The following is a 16,422-nucleotide window of genomic DNA, read 5'->3' as shown; positions in this document are numbered from 1 at the left end:
TGCAATTTGTCTAGCTGCTTGAACCACTAGCTAAGTGCTCCTGGTTGTGATGCCATTGTGGTAGTTCGACTGTCGTCCTTGCAGTTTCGGGATCTCATTTTCGCGATGCTGTCTTAGTCATGCCTTTTTCCCGGACACAGTGACCCTAGTTGAATAGCTTGGGCCACGAGGTACGGACTCGTAATTAAGATATTATTGTGGTCGCTGCATTGCCATCACCCCACCGCTGTCATCTGACACTCGTCACTACGTCGTCATCACACCATCATCGCAATAAAGTCGTCATGCGTTCGTTGTGAAACCACCATAGTGATGCCGTCGTTGTCTTTCAATGGACGTCATTCCAGCTTCGGGATCTGACTGCTGTCATGCTGTCGGCCTAAGCCTTTCTATCCGTCCCCGTGGTCCCAAGTTTCGTAATAAATTGGGAAGTATGTGTTCGCAGTCGTGGCGCCATCCTCGTCGGTACACCATTGCCGTTCCAGCTTTGTCACTGGACCCTCGTCATGCCATCGTTTCCATACAGTGGCCGTCGTACTGTCTCCGTCACACTATCATTTTACCAGCCTGATGACTTCATTATTATCATTCAGTTTCACGCCGCCATTATGCCGCCTTCGTTGTTCCATCGATGTCACTCTGTCATTGCATTGCAATCGCACTGTCATCATTCAATCAATTATTAACCATTTTCATGTCATCGTCGAACAGTTGCTATCATGCCTCCATTGTCAGACTGTCATCGTCGTGCCATCATGGTCACGGCAGCTTCGCCATGCAACACTCGCCATGTCTGTCGTCAAACAGACTGTAATAGTCATCTTCACGCCATTGTCATAGATTCGTCGTCATCCCGTTACCATGCTATCGTCATCATTTCATCGACGTAATGCAGTGCTCGTCATGTAGTTGTCATATCGTCCTCGAGAGCCCGTCACGGTCGTTGCACTGTCATCATTGTAACTTCGACATCTGGCTCGCCATGCCTTCTTCGTCATACCATTGTCATGCCATCGTCGTAATGTCGTCATCATACACGCTTCGTGTATACTCATTGTCCCGCCATTGTGACCATATCACCCCATCGTCCCCATACCATCGTCCTGTCGTCGTCATACATTCATCCTGCATTCATTATCATACCGTTGTCGGGATACCGATGTGGTAATTCCATGGTCATGCAACTTCAACCTGCAACTGCCGTCAAGCCGTCGTCACCATACGGTCCTAATACTATGGTCTTCATGCCATCGCCGTCACGCTGTCGTTGTTTCACCGTAGCCATCACATCAGTATTGCCATGCCGCTGTCGTAATACCATTTCAATCGATCTATCGACGCCATTTGTTATTCGTAATCTTATCGTAATCGTGCTATCGTTAGTCAATCGCAATAATGCCGCCATTTTCATAACATTGTCTTCATTGCGTCGTCTTCACATAGATGATATCGTGCATTCTTTGTCATGCCGTCATCGTCATGCCATTTCCTTTATACCATCGTCCTCATTGCCGCTTCTTTACCCGGTTTCGTGATACCGTCGCAGTCGTTCTAGCATAGCCACTCCAGCTTCTTCATCTGACTCTCGTCGTGCCTTCGTCGTCATGCAGCTTTCATCATACAGTCATCGTCACACCATTCTAATCATACACTCATCTGATTGTCCTCTTGCCCTTGTGAAATACTCGTCGTTATGCATTCGTAGTCACACCGTCGTCGAGATGCCGTCGCGATCGATTGCCATCATTGTAGCTTCGACAACGTCCTGCCATAGTGGCCACGCTGTTGGTTTACATCGTCATGATATCAGCGTCACCTGACTGTCATGCCGCTGTCATAATTCAACTTTCGTCGATCTATCGACGTGATTCCTAGTTGGTCATTCTATCCTAGTGAGACTGTCCTCACTCAATCGTGATTATGCCGCCGTCATGTAACTGTATTCGCAAAGCAAATACCCGGCTATTTCCTTATAGCCCAACAACGCGATAAGCATGGCACTGGTTGTTTCAGGTTGCTTGATTGTTTCAAACAATCACTGAAAACTTTTGCTGGGCTCTCTTGGATGACTCGACTCATTGGAGCAATTGTTTCATTTATCGTTATTGTACGGAGTGAAAGATAAACGCGGAATGGACAAGTGAAAAGGAAAAACGGGGACTTCTAACTGAAGGTTTGTTTGCTACGCGCCAAATTTACACAAGAGACTCTGCTGAATTACCTACAGAATGATACACATACCAGCACTGTACTGCCTTCAACATGTCTGTCCATAAGCGTCCACCTCTATTTCACAAATCTTGTTTTGTTCTTGTGATGCCAGAGTGACTTTTATGGGCCAAAGAAGCTAGGTTGGCAATCGGTACATCGGCACAACTCTGTTCTCCCTGAAAATCATGCCAACGACAATGCAGCTGTTGAAGCTGATGATACAGCCTCAACTTTTGTGGCATCACCCTTTCGGCTGGCCAACCTGTTTCAACGTAGTTGGCCACCAACGGTTGCGTGCCGTCTGTGTATGTTGCTGATAAGATTTGCACCTTGGTAAGGTAAGAGGAAACGAATGAAGTGACGTCTACTACCTCTGGTGCTGTGGCTGATGCTGTAGAAAACCTGCACAACGCATCTACCGCATTCTCGCTCCCTCTTTGGTATACGATATCGAAAGTTGTCGATTTGGCGATGAGTAGTGACCTCCTCTCATTGGCTCTAGACAAAAGCAGGGTCACTAGTGCTTGGTAGTCAATACCCAAAATAAAAAGCTTTCGCTAGAGGTAAACATTCCGGCGTTCACAGGAAAACAAGCACATCGTTAATGTCTATTTCTGCCCGGCGAGTACTTTCGTTCCTCAGTTATAAGAGACCTGGATGCGAAACTACTTTTCAGCTTGAATATTTAAGAAAGCAGCCAAGACTTTTTCAGAAGCACCTTGCCACCACTTCAGACAGCAGGTGTCGATCAATTGAATTCCTTCCCATGTTAACAGATAACATTTGACTCTTTCAAAGCTCCTTTCTGCATTATCCACGTGAAATGGTTGTCCTAGATGGAGCAGCTTGCTGTGAGATTCCACAATATCCTGGCATTGCGGCACAAACCGAAAATAAAGACCTGAGAGTCCTGGAAATGAGCTGAGTGCTGTCACGACTTTTGATATGGGTGCATGTTTGATAGCATTACCATAGAATGCATAGAAGCAAAGCCCTCCTTTCTCCAGCAGGGACGCCCACCGAGAAGGGGCGCTAGGCGTCTCGCGTGCCTTATGTGCCCCATTTCTGCGCATGCGCAGCGTAAAGGAATGTGGTAGAATGCAAGATCGCTTCTGTCACACCTGGAAGGATGCGTCGGGCGGCGCAATGGAAGCCTTAGAAGTCGGGAGCCAATCGATTTTTATACCTCGAGACAGCACCACCGATAGGCCAGAGGCGAAATTGCGCGTTTGAAGGCCTTGTTATTCATCCTCATCATCATCAGCCTGGTTACGCCCACTGCAGGGCAAATGCCTCTCCCATACTTCTCCAACAACCCCGGTCATGTACTAATTGTGGCCATGCCGTCCCTGCAAACTTCTTAATCTCATCCGCCCACCTAACTTTCTGCCGCCCCCTGCTACGCTTCCCTTCCCTTGGGATCCAGTCCGTAACCCTTAATGACCATCGGTTATCTTCCCTCCTCATTACATGTCCTGCCCACGCCCATTTATTTTTCTTGATTTCAACTAAGATGTCATTACCTCGCGTTTGTTCCGTCACCCAATCTGCTCTTTTCTTATCCCTTAACGTTACACCTATCATTCTTCTTTCCATAGTTCATTTCGTCGTCCTCAATTTGAGTAGAACCCTTTTCGTAAGCCTCCAGGCTTCTGCCCCGTAGGTGAGTACTGGTAAGCCACAGCTATTATATACTTTTCTCTTGAGGGATAATGGCAACCTGCTGTTCATGATATGAGAATGCCTTCCAAACGCACTCCTGCCCATTCTTATTCTTCTGATTATTTCCATCCCATGATCCCGATCCGCCATCGCAACCTGCCCTAAGTAGATGTATTCCCTCACGACTTCCAGTGCCTCACTACCTGTCGTAAATTGCTGTTCTCTTCCGAGACTATTAAACATTACTTTAGTTTTCTGCAGATTAATTTTTAGACCCACTCTTCTGCTTTGCCTCTCCAGGTCAGTGAGCATGCATTGCAATTGGTCCCCTGAGTTAATAAGCAAGGCAATATCATCAGCGAATCGCAAGTTACTAAGGTATTCTCCATTAACTTTTATCCCCAATTCTTCCCAATCCAAGTCTCTGAATAGCTCCTGTAAACACGCTGTGAATAGCATTGGAGAGATCATATCTCCCTGCCTGACGCCTTTCTTTATTGGGATTTTGTTGTTTTCTCTATGTAGGTTTACGGCGGCTGTGGAGTCGCTATCTTTCAGTATTTTTACATACGGCTCGTCTACACCCTGATTCCGTAATGCCTCCATGACTGCTGAGGTTTCGACGGAATCAAACGCTTTCTCATAATCAATGAAAGCTATACATAAGGGTTGCTTGTATTCCGCACATTTCTCTATCACCTGATTGATAGTGTGAATATGATCTATTGTTGAGTTGCCATTACGGAATCCTGCCTGGTCTTTTGTTTGACAGAAGTCTAAGGTGTTCCTGATTATATTTGCGATTACCTTAGTAAATAGTTTGTAGGCAACGGACAGTAAGCTGATCGGTCTATAATTTTTCAAGTCTTTGGCGTCCCCTTTCTTATGGATTAGGATTACGTTAGCGTTCTTCCAAGATTCCGGTACGCTCGAGGTCATGAGGCATTGCGTATACAGGGTTTGCAGTTTCTCTAGAACAATCTGTCCACCATCCTTCAACAAATCTGCTGTTATCTGATCCTCCCCAGCTGCCTTCCCCCTTTGCACATCTCCAAAGGCTTTCTTTACTTCTTCCGGCGTTACCTTTGGGATTTCGAATTCCTCTAGTCTATTTTCTCTTCCATTATCATCGTGCATGCCACTAGTACTGTATAAATCTCTATAGAACTCCTCAGCCACTTGAACTATCTCATCCATATAAGTGATGATAATGCCGGCTTTGTCTCTTAACGCATACATCTGATTCTTGCCAATTCCTAGTTTCTTCTTCACTGTTTTAGGCTTCCTCCGTTCCTGAGAGCATGTTCTATTCTATCCATATTATACTTCCTTATGTCAGCTGTCTTACGCTTGTTGATTAACTTCGAAATTTCTGCCAGTTCTATTCTAGCTGTAGGGTTAGAGGCTTTCATACATTGGCGTTTCTTGATCAGATCTTTCGTCTCCTGCGATAGTTTGCTGGTATCCTGCCTAACGGAGTTACCACCGACTTCCATTGCACACTCCTTAATGATGCCCACTATATTGTCGTTCATTGCTTCAACACTAAGGTCCTCTTCCTGAGTTAAAGCCGAATACCTGTTCTGTAGCCTGATCTAGAATTCCTCTATTTTCCCTCTTACCGCTAACTCATAATTCGGCTTCTTATGTACCAGTTTCTTCTGTTCCCTCCTCAGCTCTAGGCTAATTCGAGTTCTTACCATCCTGTGGTCGCTGCAGCGCACCTTGCCGAGCACGTCCACATCTTGTATCATGCCAGGGTTAGCGCAGAGTATGAAGTCTATTTCGTTTCTAGTCTCGCCGTTCGGGCTCCTCCACGTCCACTTTCGGCTATCCCGCTTGCGAAAGAAGGTATTCATTATCCTCATATTATTCTGTTCCGCAAACTCTACTAATAATTCTCCCCTGCTACTCCTAGTGCCTATGCCATATTCCCCCACTGCCTTGTCTCCAGCCTGCTTCTTGCCTACCTTGGCATTAGTCGCCCATTAGTATAGTGTATTTAGTTTTCACTCTACCCATCGCCGATTCCACGTCTTCATAGAAGCTTTAGACTTCCTGGTCATCATGACTGGATGTAGGGGTGTAGACCTGTACAATCTTCATTTTGTAACTCTTATTAAGTTTCACAAGAAGACCTGCCACTCTCTCGTTAATGCTAGAGTTCCTGTATGCTACCAGCTATATTCTTATTAATTAGGAGTCCGACTCGTAGTTCCCTTCTCTGTGCTAAGCCTCGGTAGCACAGGACGTGCCCGCTTTTTAACGCTGTATATGCTTCTTTTGGCATCCTAACTTCACTGAGCCCTATTATATCCCATTTACTGCCCTCTAATGCCTCCAATAGCACTGCTAGACTCGCCTCACTAGATAACGTTCTAGCGTTAAACGTTGCCAGGCTCATATTCGAATGGCGGCCTGTCCGGAGCCAGTGATTCTTAGCACCTTCTGCTGCGTCGCAGTTCTGACCGGCACCATGGTCAGTTGCTTCGCAGCTGCTGGGGACTGAGGGCCGGGGTTTGATTGTCGTGTTCATATAGGAGGTTGTGGCCAAGTACTGCACCAGGGTGGTCAATCCTGCTCTGGTGAGGGAGTGCGTTACCGCTTCTGGTCACCGGGATCAGCCCCACTCTAGGCATGTTTGTGCAATTTTATCAACAGGCGGATTTTTTTTAATCCGGTGGAAAATTGCCGGCACCGGGATTCGAACCACGGACCTCTTGCACGCGAGGCGGGTGTTCTACCTCTACGCCAACGCTGCCTTGTTATTGCTTCTTCATGAAAGTTGAGACTAAGCTTCAATGCAGTTGCCGTGGAGCGGCCAGATATCGCTAATAACCATGCGGTCAACCTAGGTGGCTACCTGCACTACGCAAATGACCGCCGCTGCATCTCATTTACTCTGCTGCTTAGTCACACCACGTGATGAAACGTGAAGGCCCCTACATAGCAGAGTGTGGGTGTAAGCAAGTTGGTTATTCATTATTTTGGGAAGTTACCGCAAGCAAAGCAGGAGACTTGAAAAAAGGGACAACCGGAATCGGTAGTGACAACTACTGATTTAATGAAATGAACGCCAAGCTTATCGAGATGAGACACGTGTGCCCCCGAAAACCAACGTAAAAACCAAAAAGTACAGAGTGACCTTAAACAGGGGTGCGATACAAATAAGAAAGCATGACAGACTGAGGCCCTGAAAACGTGTGTATCACATGGAAAGAAAGAAGAGTTCTTTCTGAGAAACGGCAACTGACAGATAGCTAACGAAGTCACAATCCACAATCAAAGCTGACAATTTGTTCTGCAATAATCTCAGTTTTTGAAAACAAAGGAGAGCAGCCCAAGCAACTACGGCAAATAATAGCCAAGTTCGACCCTCCAGTAGCTCCTAAGGGAGCGTTCATGATCACGCAAGCGAATGTTAACGCGCCTACCGGTTTGTCCAACGGAGTATCTGCCGCGCTTTAGTGGAATGCTATATATGACACGTCTCGAGCAAGGCACATGCGAATTTGTATGCTTGATTTCACAGGAGGCCGAGCCCGTGCTTCCTCTTTCTAGCATGTTACACAACACGGAATTTCACAAGGTACTGCAAAGAGTACACCAACCCTGTATTACTAGAAATCTTTTTAAGATCATGGGAAACTTCATGTATGTAGGAACGAATTGTAAAATTCTTCCTACTAGGCTGTTCATAGAGATTGATGTAGCTTTGGTCTTTTTCGAAGCTTGACAAACTGAATTGGCAAATGAAAGCGAAAGAAAGCTCGCAAAACTCGCCCTTTCCAGTAGTCCCACTTGAATACGAAAACTAGAAAGCTGTTTGTGGTGATATGACTTCAAAATCGATGAACTAAAACATGACGACGCTATACCCCACTTTATAAGCACTGATTGAGATGAATCGAAAGGCATCCACATCAACATCACCATCAACAGTCAACATCAATTGTCAGTGCCGCTAGAGTGGCTAGAATTCGTAAGTGGGATGAACGCTCCGGCTCACGCGTGGCACTTTGGAAGGTAACTGCCAGGGGACGCTGCCACGTGCATACAAGTGAATGTGAATACGTCTGCCCAGCGGTCGATTTAGGCACAACTGGCTTCTTTGAAGCCCTCGGGTTCAGCGAGAGTAGTGGAAAAGTAAACATGTCCGCAGTAGGGATTAGTAAGAGGCAATTGGATGATTGGTGGAAGAAAAGAAGGGAAACGACACAAAACAGACGTACAAAAGCAAAGTACGCAACAGGGGATCAGAAAATTTGGTTGTGGGAGTTCACAGAATTTTTTCTTTTCTTCTTTGTTAACCTCGGCAGGACATTAGGCAGTATAATAGCAACAGGTTGGTGGCGCAACCTACCGCCCCGTTCAGGGGACGCTCAAAACATCCATCCATCCATCGCGTCGGCCGCGACGGTGGCTAGCGGCCGCAGCGTAGGGGCCTGAGTGGAGTGTGATCATCCGCGCGTGCATTCACGAATGCAATAGCAAATCGGAGAGCTTCGATATATATATATATATATATATATATATATATATATATATATATATATATATATATATATATATATATATATTTATATATATATGCTTGCTCACTCATGGTTGCAAATTGCTGTAGAATATAATAGCCTCTAAAAATTAGAAGGCGCCGATGTAACAATCCGATTGAGTGCGCGTGGATGGTAGTATGCAGCTCACCGTGGTAACTCACGGTAACTCATAATTCCCAGTGGTAACTCGGAAGTAGGCCTTTTATTTTCAACACACTGCTTACGCAAGCAACACATTTTTTTGAAGAGCGGCTAAGAATCCGAAACCATAGTCAGTAATCGAATATGTTTTGCTACGCGACACACGTGAGCTGGAGCTCTTTTTTTCAAGAGAACAAAACACAGTTTATTTAAATAGTTTACAAGCAGTTAAAATAAAACGTTGTCAGCCTCTGCTAAGTGACCCGCCTGAGCTTCAACTGCTTTTCGCGGGAAGACGCGCTCTCTTTCTTGAGTTCCTTTGCGTAGAAGGGCAACCGCGTGACCAAAAAAATTTATAACCTGGTTGGTGACGTCGGGGACATGCTGTGCATATCCTACCATGGAGTCATTTTTTTTCAGACAGAAGACAACCTTTTCCAAGTTGCCACTGTGCAGCTGGTTGTAATTGAACCACATCAGAAAGGTTGTTTCACAGTCGTCTACATATGAGAAGAGCTTCTCAGAAGGGTATATGAGGCCCGCAGAACTTGGTGAACATTGCCAGCTGTTCGTTGGCTTCGTCGGTGGAAACAAGAAACTCATCGAAGCATTCCTTGAACGCAGTCTTCAAGACTGTTTTGCGTGCAACATACTCTGTCATGTATAAGACAAAACCGGGAGTGGCTTAATTTTTCAGGGTACTCATGGTCGGGAACCATTGTAGACTTACCATGTGGGAAGCTTCTTCTACCTTCCCATTATGGCTTGCATCCTCACTACCGAAGAGAAAGGTCAGATCGCCCCCTTCACAGTTGCCGCTGCTGAGAACTTTGACGAAGTCGTAAAAACTGAGGCAGTTCACGATGAACAAGAATTGGCCAGAAGTGGGATGGTCGTTGCAATCAGAAAATTGCCTAATGACACCGAACAATTTTTCGCGGCAGTGTTGGCTCAGCGGGCACGTCAGCAACTTCTCACGAAGGTACTTCATTAAATCAAGCATGGCCTGAAGGGCGAGCCTTAGCCCCTTGCAGTGCTTGCTGAAAGAAATCTGGCTGGTGACCCTCGCATCGGTTTAGGCAATCTAATACCTCCTTAATGTGCCTTTCATGTGCAGAGTCAGGTTTAAACCCTTCAGATGGAATCCGTGCTGACATTGCTTTTACTAGCTTCCACATCCGCGGAACAAAGGCTTGAGTTGGTGCGGAGTCACCCCCGTACTTCTTTATTTGCTTCTTGTAGAAAAACAGGCCCCGAAGCACCTGCGGACTGAAAAGGTGCATTGCCAGGATTACTTTTATCTTTTCAAAGTTGTTAGGGCGCACGTGAGCAAGGGTGATCTTCGGGTAAGTGGACACTTGTCCTCTGTGTGCTGCTCTGATGTGCTTAGTACAAACAGAACCTTCACGTCTTTTGTACCTTGCTTTAAGAAGGCTATTTCGAACACATTTTATCAGGTGCAGAAAATACGAAATGAAGAAGAGGCACCTTCTTGTGCCAACATGATATGGTGCAGATGGCTTTATGGACGTCGAGGAGCCAGAAATCCGAAAAAGGTGCTACATCGAACGGTTCCATGATGGTTCGTCCGCCGCGATATGTTCCACTTCATCCAAGATCTTAATATAAGCCGTGTTGGCTTCTATTAGGATCTTGCACAAAAGCGCAGCCTTCACATTTCCCCTGGAAGCAAGGACTCCTAGTATCTGGTGCCAGGATAAGTGAAAGGCTGAAACATGGTCACGAGACCATGATCGCAGCGAAGATGTTTGTCGTTTTCCAGTGTGAATTTTGCCAAGTCCTCCAGACCTTCCACTTTCCCTCCTGTGGCAACATTCAAGAATTCTGACAGCTTCATTTCGTCTACAATCAGGCCGCCGTGGCATTTCAATTTTTCCATAGATTTAGTTTTTCTTGCAATCCCTGTGATAATAGCAGTGTTGAAGCCAAACCCTGTCTTATATTTCTGCACGTGCACATTCAAACAGCTTCTGCTTGGGAGGATGAGTGTGCCTTCCCGCCGGACAAGCTCGCATAGCATCGGGCTTTTCATTCGTATTATTACGCAATCAAGCAACCAGTCCGGATTGTACTACATACCTATCGTTGATTTTCGGTGAGCGGCTTGAAAGCATTGCATAACAGCAAGTCTTCGCTTCGGTGAAAGGGCTTGTAACCGGTCTTCGAGGACGCCCTCTTCAAATCCTGCACTTTGTCTCTTGAGTTTCTCGATAGTTTTAGTGTAAAGCGACAGCTTGTCCTTCAGCCGGCAAGTGGCTTGTGCGTGCGCTATTCTACGCTTTGAACTTACTGCAGCAGCAAAAGAAACGAGTGCTGCTTCCCACAGGTCAGGGCGTGTGGCGTTATTGAAGCGGCAGAGCCGGCGCGACTCGCACTGGGCGACGTGCGAGTCGCGCCCCCTCGCGGCTCCTCTGTCGGCGGCTTCAGTGCGCCCTATAGGCACTGCATGCTGCTCGCTATTGTAGCCACTGTAGTACCGCTTCATGTTGTCCCTTCAAGTCTCGTGTTTTTTGCGATAGCTTGTCCAAATCGTAAAAGCCCTGCCTCTTTCAAAAGTGAAAATGTCTCCAATTTGCCGGATTCTAGCGACATAAGAAGCCATTCAGATTAATATGAAATAATCAAAAGCGTGAAACGCTGCAACAACTTTGTTTAATGTGCGGCTATTATTGCTTCGGTAAAGGCGTATTATTAAATAACTACATAAATTTTCATACCTCGTGAGACGAAGCAAACGCTGTGGGCCGGAAACGACGCAGGGCCAGAAACAACGAAGAACATGGGGCCATACATGCGCCTTCAAGATCACGTGCACATGGCGGCTCAGTAGCGTAGTTTACAGAATTCCTTATGGGGGAAAATCTCTGAGTGCGACGGCGCATGTGACGTAATATCAATGATGAAGAAAACGCCGCATACCTAGCGGGCTAGTTATGTGATCTTCCTGCAGACAATCAACGAACCACTATGCCCATACCAGAACATCACAACGCACTCGTATGAGCGCAATCTTATTCATGGCATGCGATCCTACTAGCTGCGACCATTCATCTTTATGAACAAACTTGAGACAGAGACGCAAAGAAATAGGAAAAGTTTGCTTAAAAAAAACATACATAACATGCGGGGTGTCACATTTCATCATGATTAAATGGAGACACCTTTTGCAATGCTTCTGTTTCCAGACGCTAACTTTAGGCGTCGCCTTTCTGCTGTCATTTAAAGCAAAAAAAAAAAGTAAGACGCACGCAGGAAGCCCACGAGACAGAAAAGAGGCTGGCCTCTTTCCTTTTCTTGTTTCATTCCTCTTACCCGTCTTCTTTTATGTTTCCTGACTTCGTCTTTCTTGGCTGGTGTGTCCTTAAAGCAATGCACTAAGTAGAGCGAAAACATGTTTTAAATTCCCGACATAGTGGATAATTTTGGCTGTGGAGACGTCATGAGTGTTCGAACCAGTGCTCATGCACGAATGTGAGGGGATGGTGTCAACACAAAATTGTCAGTTCAACTGTCCAATACAAATTCAGCTGCGTCCCTGGGACGCAAACAATATTTATAGGCTTACTAAATCGGCATTTTCTTCATGCCAATTCGCAATTTAGAACAGTATGGCCGGCATATGTACCGTTTCAGTTCGTCTATATTTTGTTTGCTAGTTATTGTTGCAGTGGCTCGCTGAAGCTGGATTTCTGAGGGAAACAATCGTTTTCTTCGCAGGTCTTTTTAATTAGCGCAACAGCACTATATGAATTTATTGCAGCCGTTCGCAATATTCGTCTCTATAGCGATCTATGAAATGATCTATGAATTTTATTTTCGTTGTATGTCAACGATTTTCCTTCAATTCTCACATCTGCCAAAACTGGCATGTACGCGGACGATACTGCACTACTGTTTACAGGCAAAACACTTCACGAAGTAATACAGATTGCTAACAAAGGACTAATCTGTGTTTCATCATGGTGTGGAGCAAATAAACTTAAACGCAACAAAACTAAAACTCACATGAGTTTCCATTCCAGACATGGTCATGTTAACAGTGCACCCCTGCAAATATGTCTTGATAATAGCACTCTGGAGCAGGTGAACACAAATAAATATCTGGGCGTGAGACTAAACAGTAGTTTGAACTGGAAGCCACACATTGATAATGTACGTTCGAAGTTAGTGTCAGAATGTTATGGGCTCTGAAAGGCGAGGGCATGCTTCGATATTTCGGTACTGAAAATAATCTATTTTCCTTTCTTTCATTGTCATATGACATACTGTTGCGAATCATTGTAGTTCACATTTAAAACATATTTAAATCCAATTTTGCGCTTACAAAAGAGAGCGCTGCGGATAATGACTTTTTCTAGTCCATTCGAATCCAGCAGTCATTTATTTTGCAGGTTGAAAATACTTCCCTTTACCCTATCCTCCGAAATGAAAATCGCTATTTTAGTGAATAACATATGTCGCAGTCACTCATTGTCATTTAGTATATTTGTGATTCCTACACGAAATACTAGATACGCTAATAACATAAATTTCAATTTACCAGTTACCTGAAACACATACGGTCAAAGACTAAGTCAGTATCATGGTCCAGAAATATGGAACGCCTTACCAATAGAAGTGAAGAGTGCCAGTAACTTTTTGTTTTCCATAAAAAGATTATATCTGTCGAAAATTAGTTAAGAATGTTGCTCCGTCTTTGGGGTGATATTTTTCAGTAATACTATTCTATTGTTGCACTGACGTATGTTTTCTTTTCTCCCTCTTTTTTCTCATCCTGTACAATTATGTATAATCAATATGCATTTGTTCATCACTCTCCTGATCGCCGTAGCACATACGCCTGCATACCCCATGGGCTCACACTAGCCTTGGCTATGGGCCCAACAGTTGTTTGCTTATGTTGATGTACAAATTTGTGTTGAAATAAATAATGTCTAAATGTCTAAAAATGTGTAAATACATTAGGAGAAGCAGTTTTAGTCCACTGCACACAGTCAGTAGCTTACCGTTAGAAACGAATCGTCGCTGTATGGTTGGCTTAGGCGAGCTGCAAGCCCAGCGCCGAATGATGATGTTCAATCCCGTTCGCAGAGGCATGTTCGTCTGAAAACATCGAGCATGCAAGCATAGATGAAGATATGGCAACCTTGCTCTTTCAGGCCGATTTGCATTTAAGTATTAACGGTGACATATTTCTGCGTATGGCCACGTTTTTTTTTCCAGAAACCCAGTAAATGTCTCCTGCGTGAAGGAAAAAACATGTTATGTAACGACGGACTGAAGACAGTTGAAGTGTGAAAAAACCCTATTGTCGGTGGTCCGGAACGAATTGGTATGATAAGCTGAAATATTTCACTGGTCGAGATAAACAGGATGATTCAAATGTACGTTATGAGCCATATAATTGACCTTGTAATGGGTATCATCTACCTACGCCAAAATGCACAGAGGAATCTGTCAGTGCTAGCATATAATGTACACGGCTTCAATAGCGTCTGACATTCTGAGCTAGCATGTACAATCTGGAACGAAGAAGGCCATTGCTGATGACTGATCGAATTTGCAAAACTGTTCGTTGTTAGATACACCAGAGATTAGTTGCTTCTTTACTTGCAGTCGAAGGGCGCACACATCCATGGCATCGCAAAAAAACATCAAAGTTGTCGCATTTCGCTTTTCAGTTAATTAAATTTCATTTTCTTATAAATTATTTTGTTTGATATATACTTCTCGGAATAAATCACATCTTCCTTATTCCCGAGAAAGTTTGCTGCAGGTCACAACCCTTCTTCGATACTAAAGAAATAAACTTCGCCATCTCTCATGAAGTCAGCGGGTGTGTGATTTCCCATCGTGGCTGACTACGGGTACAACTTGTAGCTATGCATGATTTCAATGGGCATGGCCGTACTAACAAACAAAATACGCATTTTCAGAAACAAGGTTTTCTTACTAAACCATTCAACTACTTGAGTGACATTCTTGAGTGGCTAGAGAAAGTATACAAACGTGACTGTTATATTGTCTTATTTCTATGTTGCCAGTTATTGCGACATGTTACGTGGAGTACATCTGCTTCCAATATGTTGCTTCTTGCTGCTCATTGTACTTCTGTGGGAATGGCCACAGGCGACTTTTCCGACAGTTCTCGACTATTCTCCCAAACCGAATTTTCCTGAAGAAATGCTGAGACACCTCTCCATTGTTTACAAATGAATGTGGCGTTCAAATAGAATGTTCCATAACAAGTAGCAAGTAAATTGCTAGCGCCACCGCCGCTACCACCTCTAGGCTAGTCTTGTGACAATTTAGAAGAAAACGTTGTATCTGCAGCTGCAAAGTCTGATATTTCGTTCTCAAAGAAAATTATGAACTTTATAACTTATTTGGGCCTGACGTAGATATTTCGTGTGTAAGGTTGCGTTTTGCTAGATAACACACAACAGAGAAATCACTCTTGCAGTGACTGTACAGTTTTCTCTTTAATATTTCATGCGCTGCACTGTCTTACCAAGAAATACATGGTTAAAAAACCGTTACGCTTCGAGACTTCATCGTAGTGTCTACGCGGGTGCCACGGTGACTGTTCCTTAGCCAAGCCATGGCTTCTGACACAACCACTCATTTTGTTTTTGCCCAGCATGAAAGCAAGGAAGATTACTAGGTAAGTTTGCGACATTTCCTGCAGTTCATTTAAACGCACAAAATGTGAACTCAGATCGTCAAACATTCCTTAAGTACACCTCCGATATTAAGCACAGAAGTTGCGCAACAAGACACAGCAAGTGAATCACGCATTCAGAGCTTCAGCTGGTCCTGCTGTAGCTCCAGCTACAGTTCCCGCAAGAACATCTAGAGGCTTAACATGCATAAAAGCATAGCTCCTAGTGTCAATACGATACCTTAGCAATTTGCGAACTCAAAGGGCAGCATGACCGGTGAACTCATGTCATCGCAGTACTTCTTGAAATTCGTGCTCTATATATGCGGTATTAAATTTGTGCTATGTGACGTCCCTTCACTAATTCGTGAAAATACGCCCCTCAGAATTGGAAGGAACTGCTTAATTGCGCCGACTTCTTGTTTGTTACTGCGCTTTTTTTTCTTTTTATACCTTGAAAATGGAATAAATGAATCTTTTTGAGGAAGTGCAATGGCACAAAAGTTTCCTTCTCTTGACACGCTGTACTGCTTGTCCGGGCTTGCTAAACCCATTTCGCAGTTGCACTTCGTTTCCTTTTGTAAATGCGCTTAGCAACAGCTTTTTCGCGCGTCAAATATTGAAGGGAATGTTGTACTTACAAATGTTCGTCTCCGGCACACTGTCAATTGCTACGGTGCCTAAGTGGTCGCAGTGCGGGAACAGCGTTGTTGAGAGAGCTGCCAAGGGCTGCGGGGTGGAAAGCGTGGAGTGCGACAAAGGAGCGAACGCGACCGCGGTCACAAGTGATTGCTCGACTATCTTCCGTCGCGAGTGCGAAGAAAGGGAAGCACAGATAGGAAGCACGGGCGGAGAGGGGCTGTGATAACAGCGTTCAGCAAAAGCAAAACGCTCGAAAGCTAGCACCGCGCCACAGCAAAGTTGGCAACGTGTCACGGGGCACGCGTGGGATCCGCAACAAAAACTATTTACGCTCTGAGGCCGCGTCGGCCGTTGTTTACCGTCCTTTTCGATGCTCCTTGTCGTTGTTCCGCTGACTTCGCCGAAGATGCAGTCAAATACACAATAGACATGGATACGGTATTCGCATACAAGTGCACTTTCGGCCCCCAACGTTACCGGCCTTTCTGCGCATACTTGGAGTGATCAGTCTTCTGAACCGAAAATTTG

At 44.9% G+C, this 16,422-nt stretch overlaps 1 protein-coding gene across 1 annotated transcript in view; it reads right to left on the bottom strand.

Annotated features, from left to right (window-relative positions):
* LOC135900526 (uncharacterized) overlaps nt 1-16,065 on the bottom strand; it is a 1,275,659-nt gene extending 1,259,594 nt beyond the window's left edge. The window contains exons 1-2 of the mRNA XM_070536290.1: nt 15,894-16,065; nt 13,598-13,694 (exon numbers count right to left, since the gene is read on the bottom strand). Coding sequence (XP_070392391.1) covers nt 13,598-13,688 — 91 coding nt within the window. The 5' untranslated portion in view covers nt 13,689-13,694; nt 15,894-16,065. The remainder of the gene's footprint in view (nt 1-13,597; nt 13,695-15,893) is intronic.
* Nucleotides 16,066-16,422: the final 357 nt, after the last annotated feature.

The sequence above is a fragment of the Dermacentor albipictus genome, chromosome 3 (genome assembly GCF_038994185.2).
Source record: "Dermacentor albipictus isolate Rhodes 1998 colony chromosome 3, USDA_Dalb.pri_finalv2, whole genome shotgun sequence".
Taxonomy (NCBI): domain Eukaryota; kingdom Metazoa; phylum Arthropoda; class Arachnida; order Ixodida; family Ixodidae; genus Dermacentor; species Dermacentor albipictus.
The sequence above is the reverse complement of the archived record's forward strand: the minus strand, read 5'-3'. Positions and strand labels throughout refer to the sequence as shown.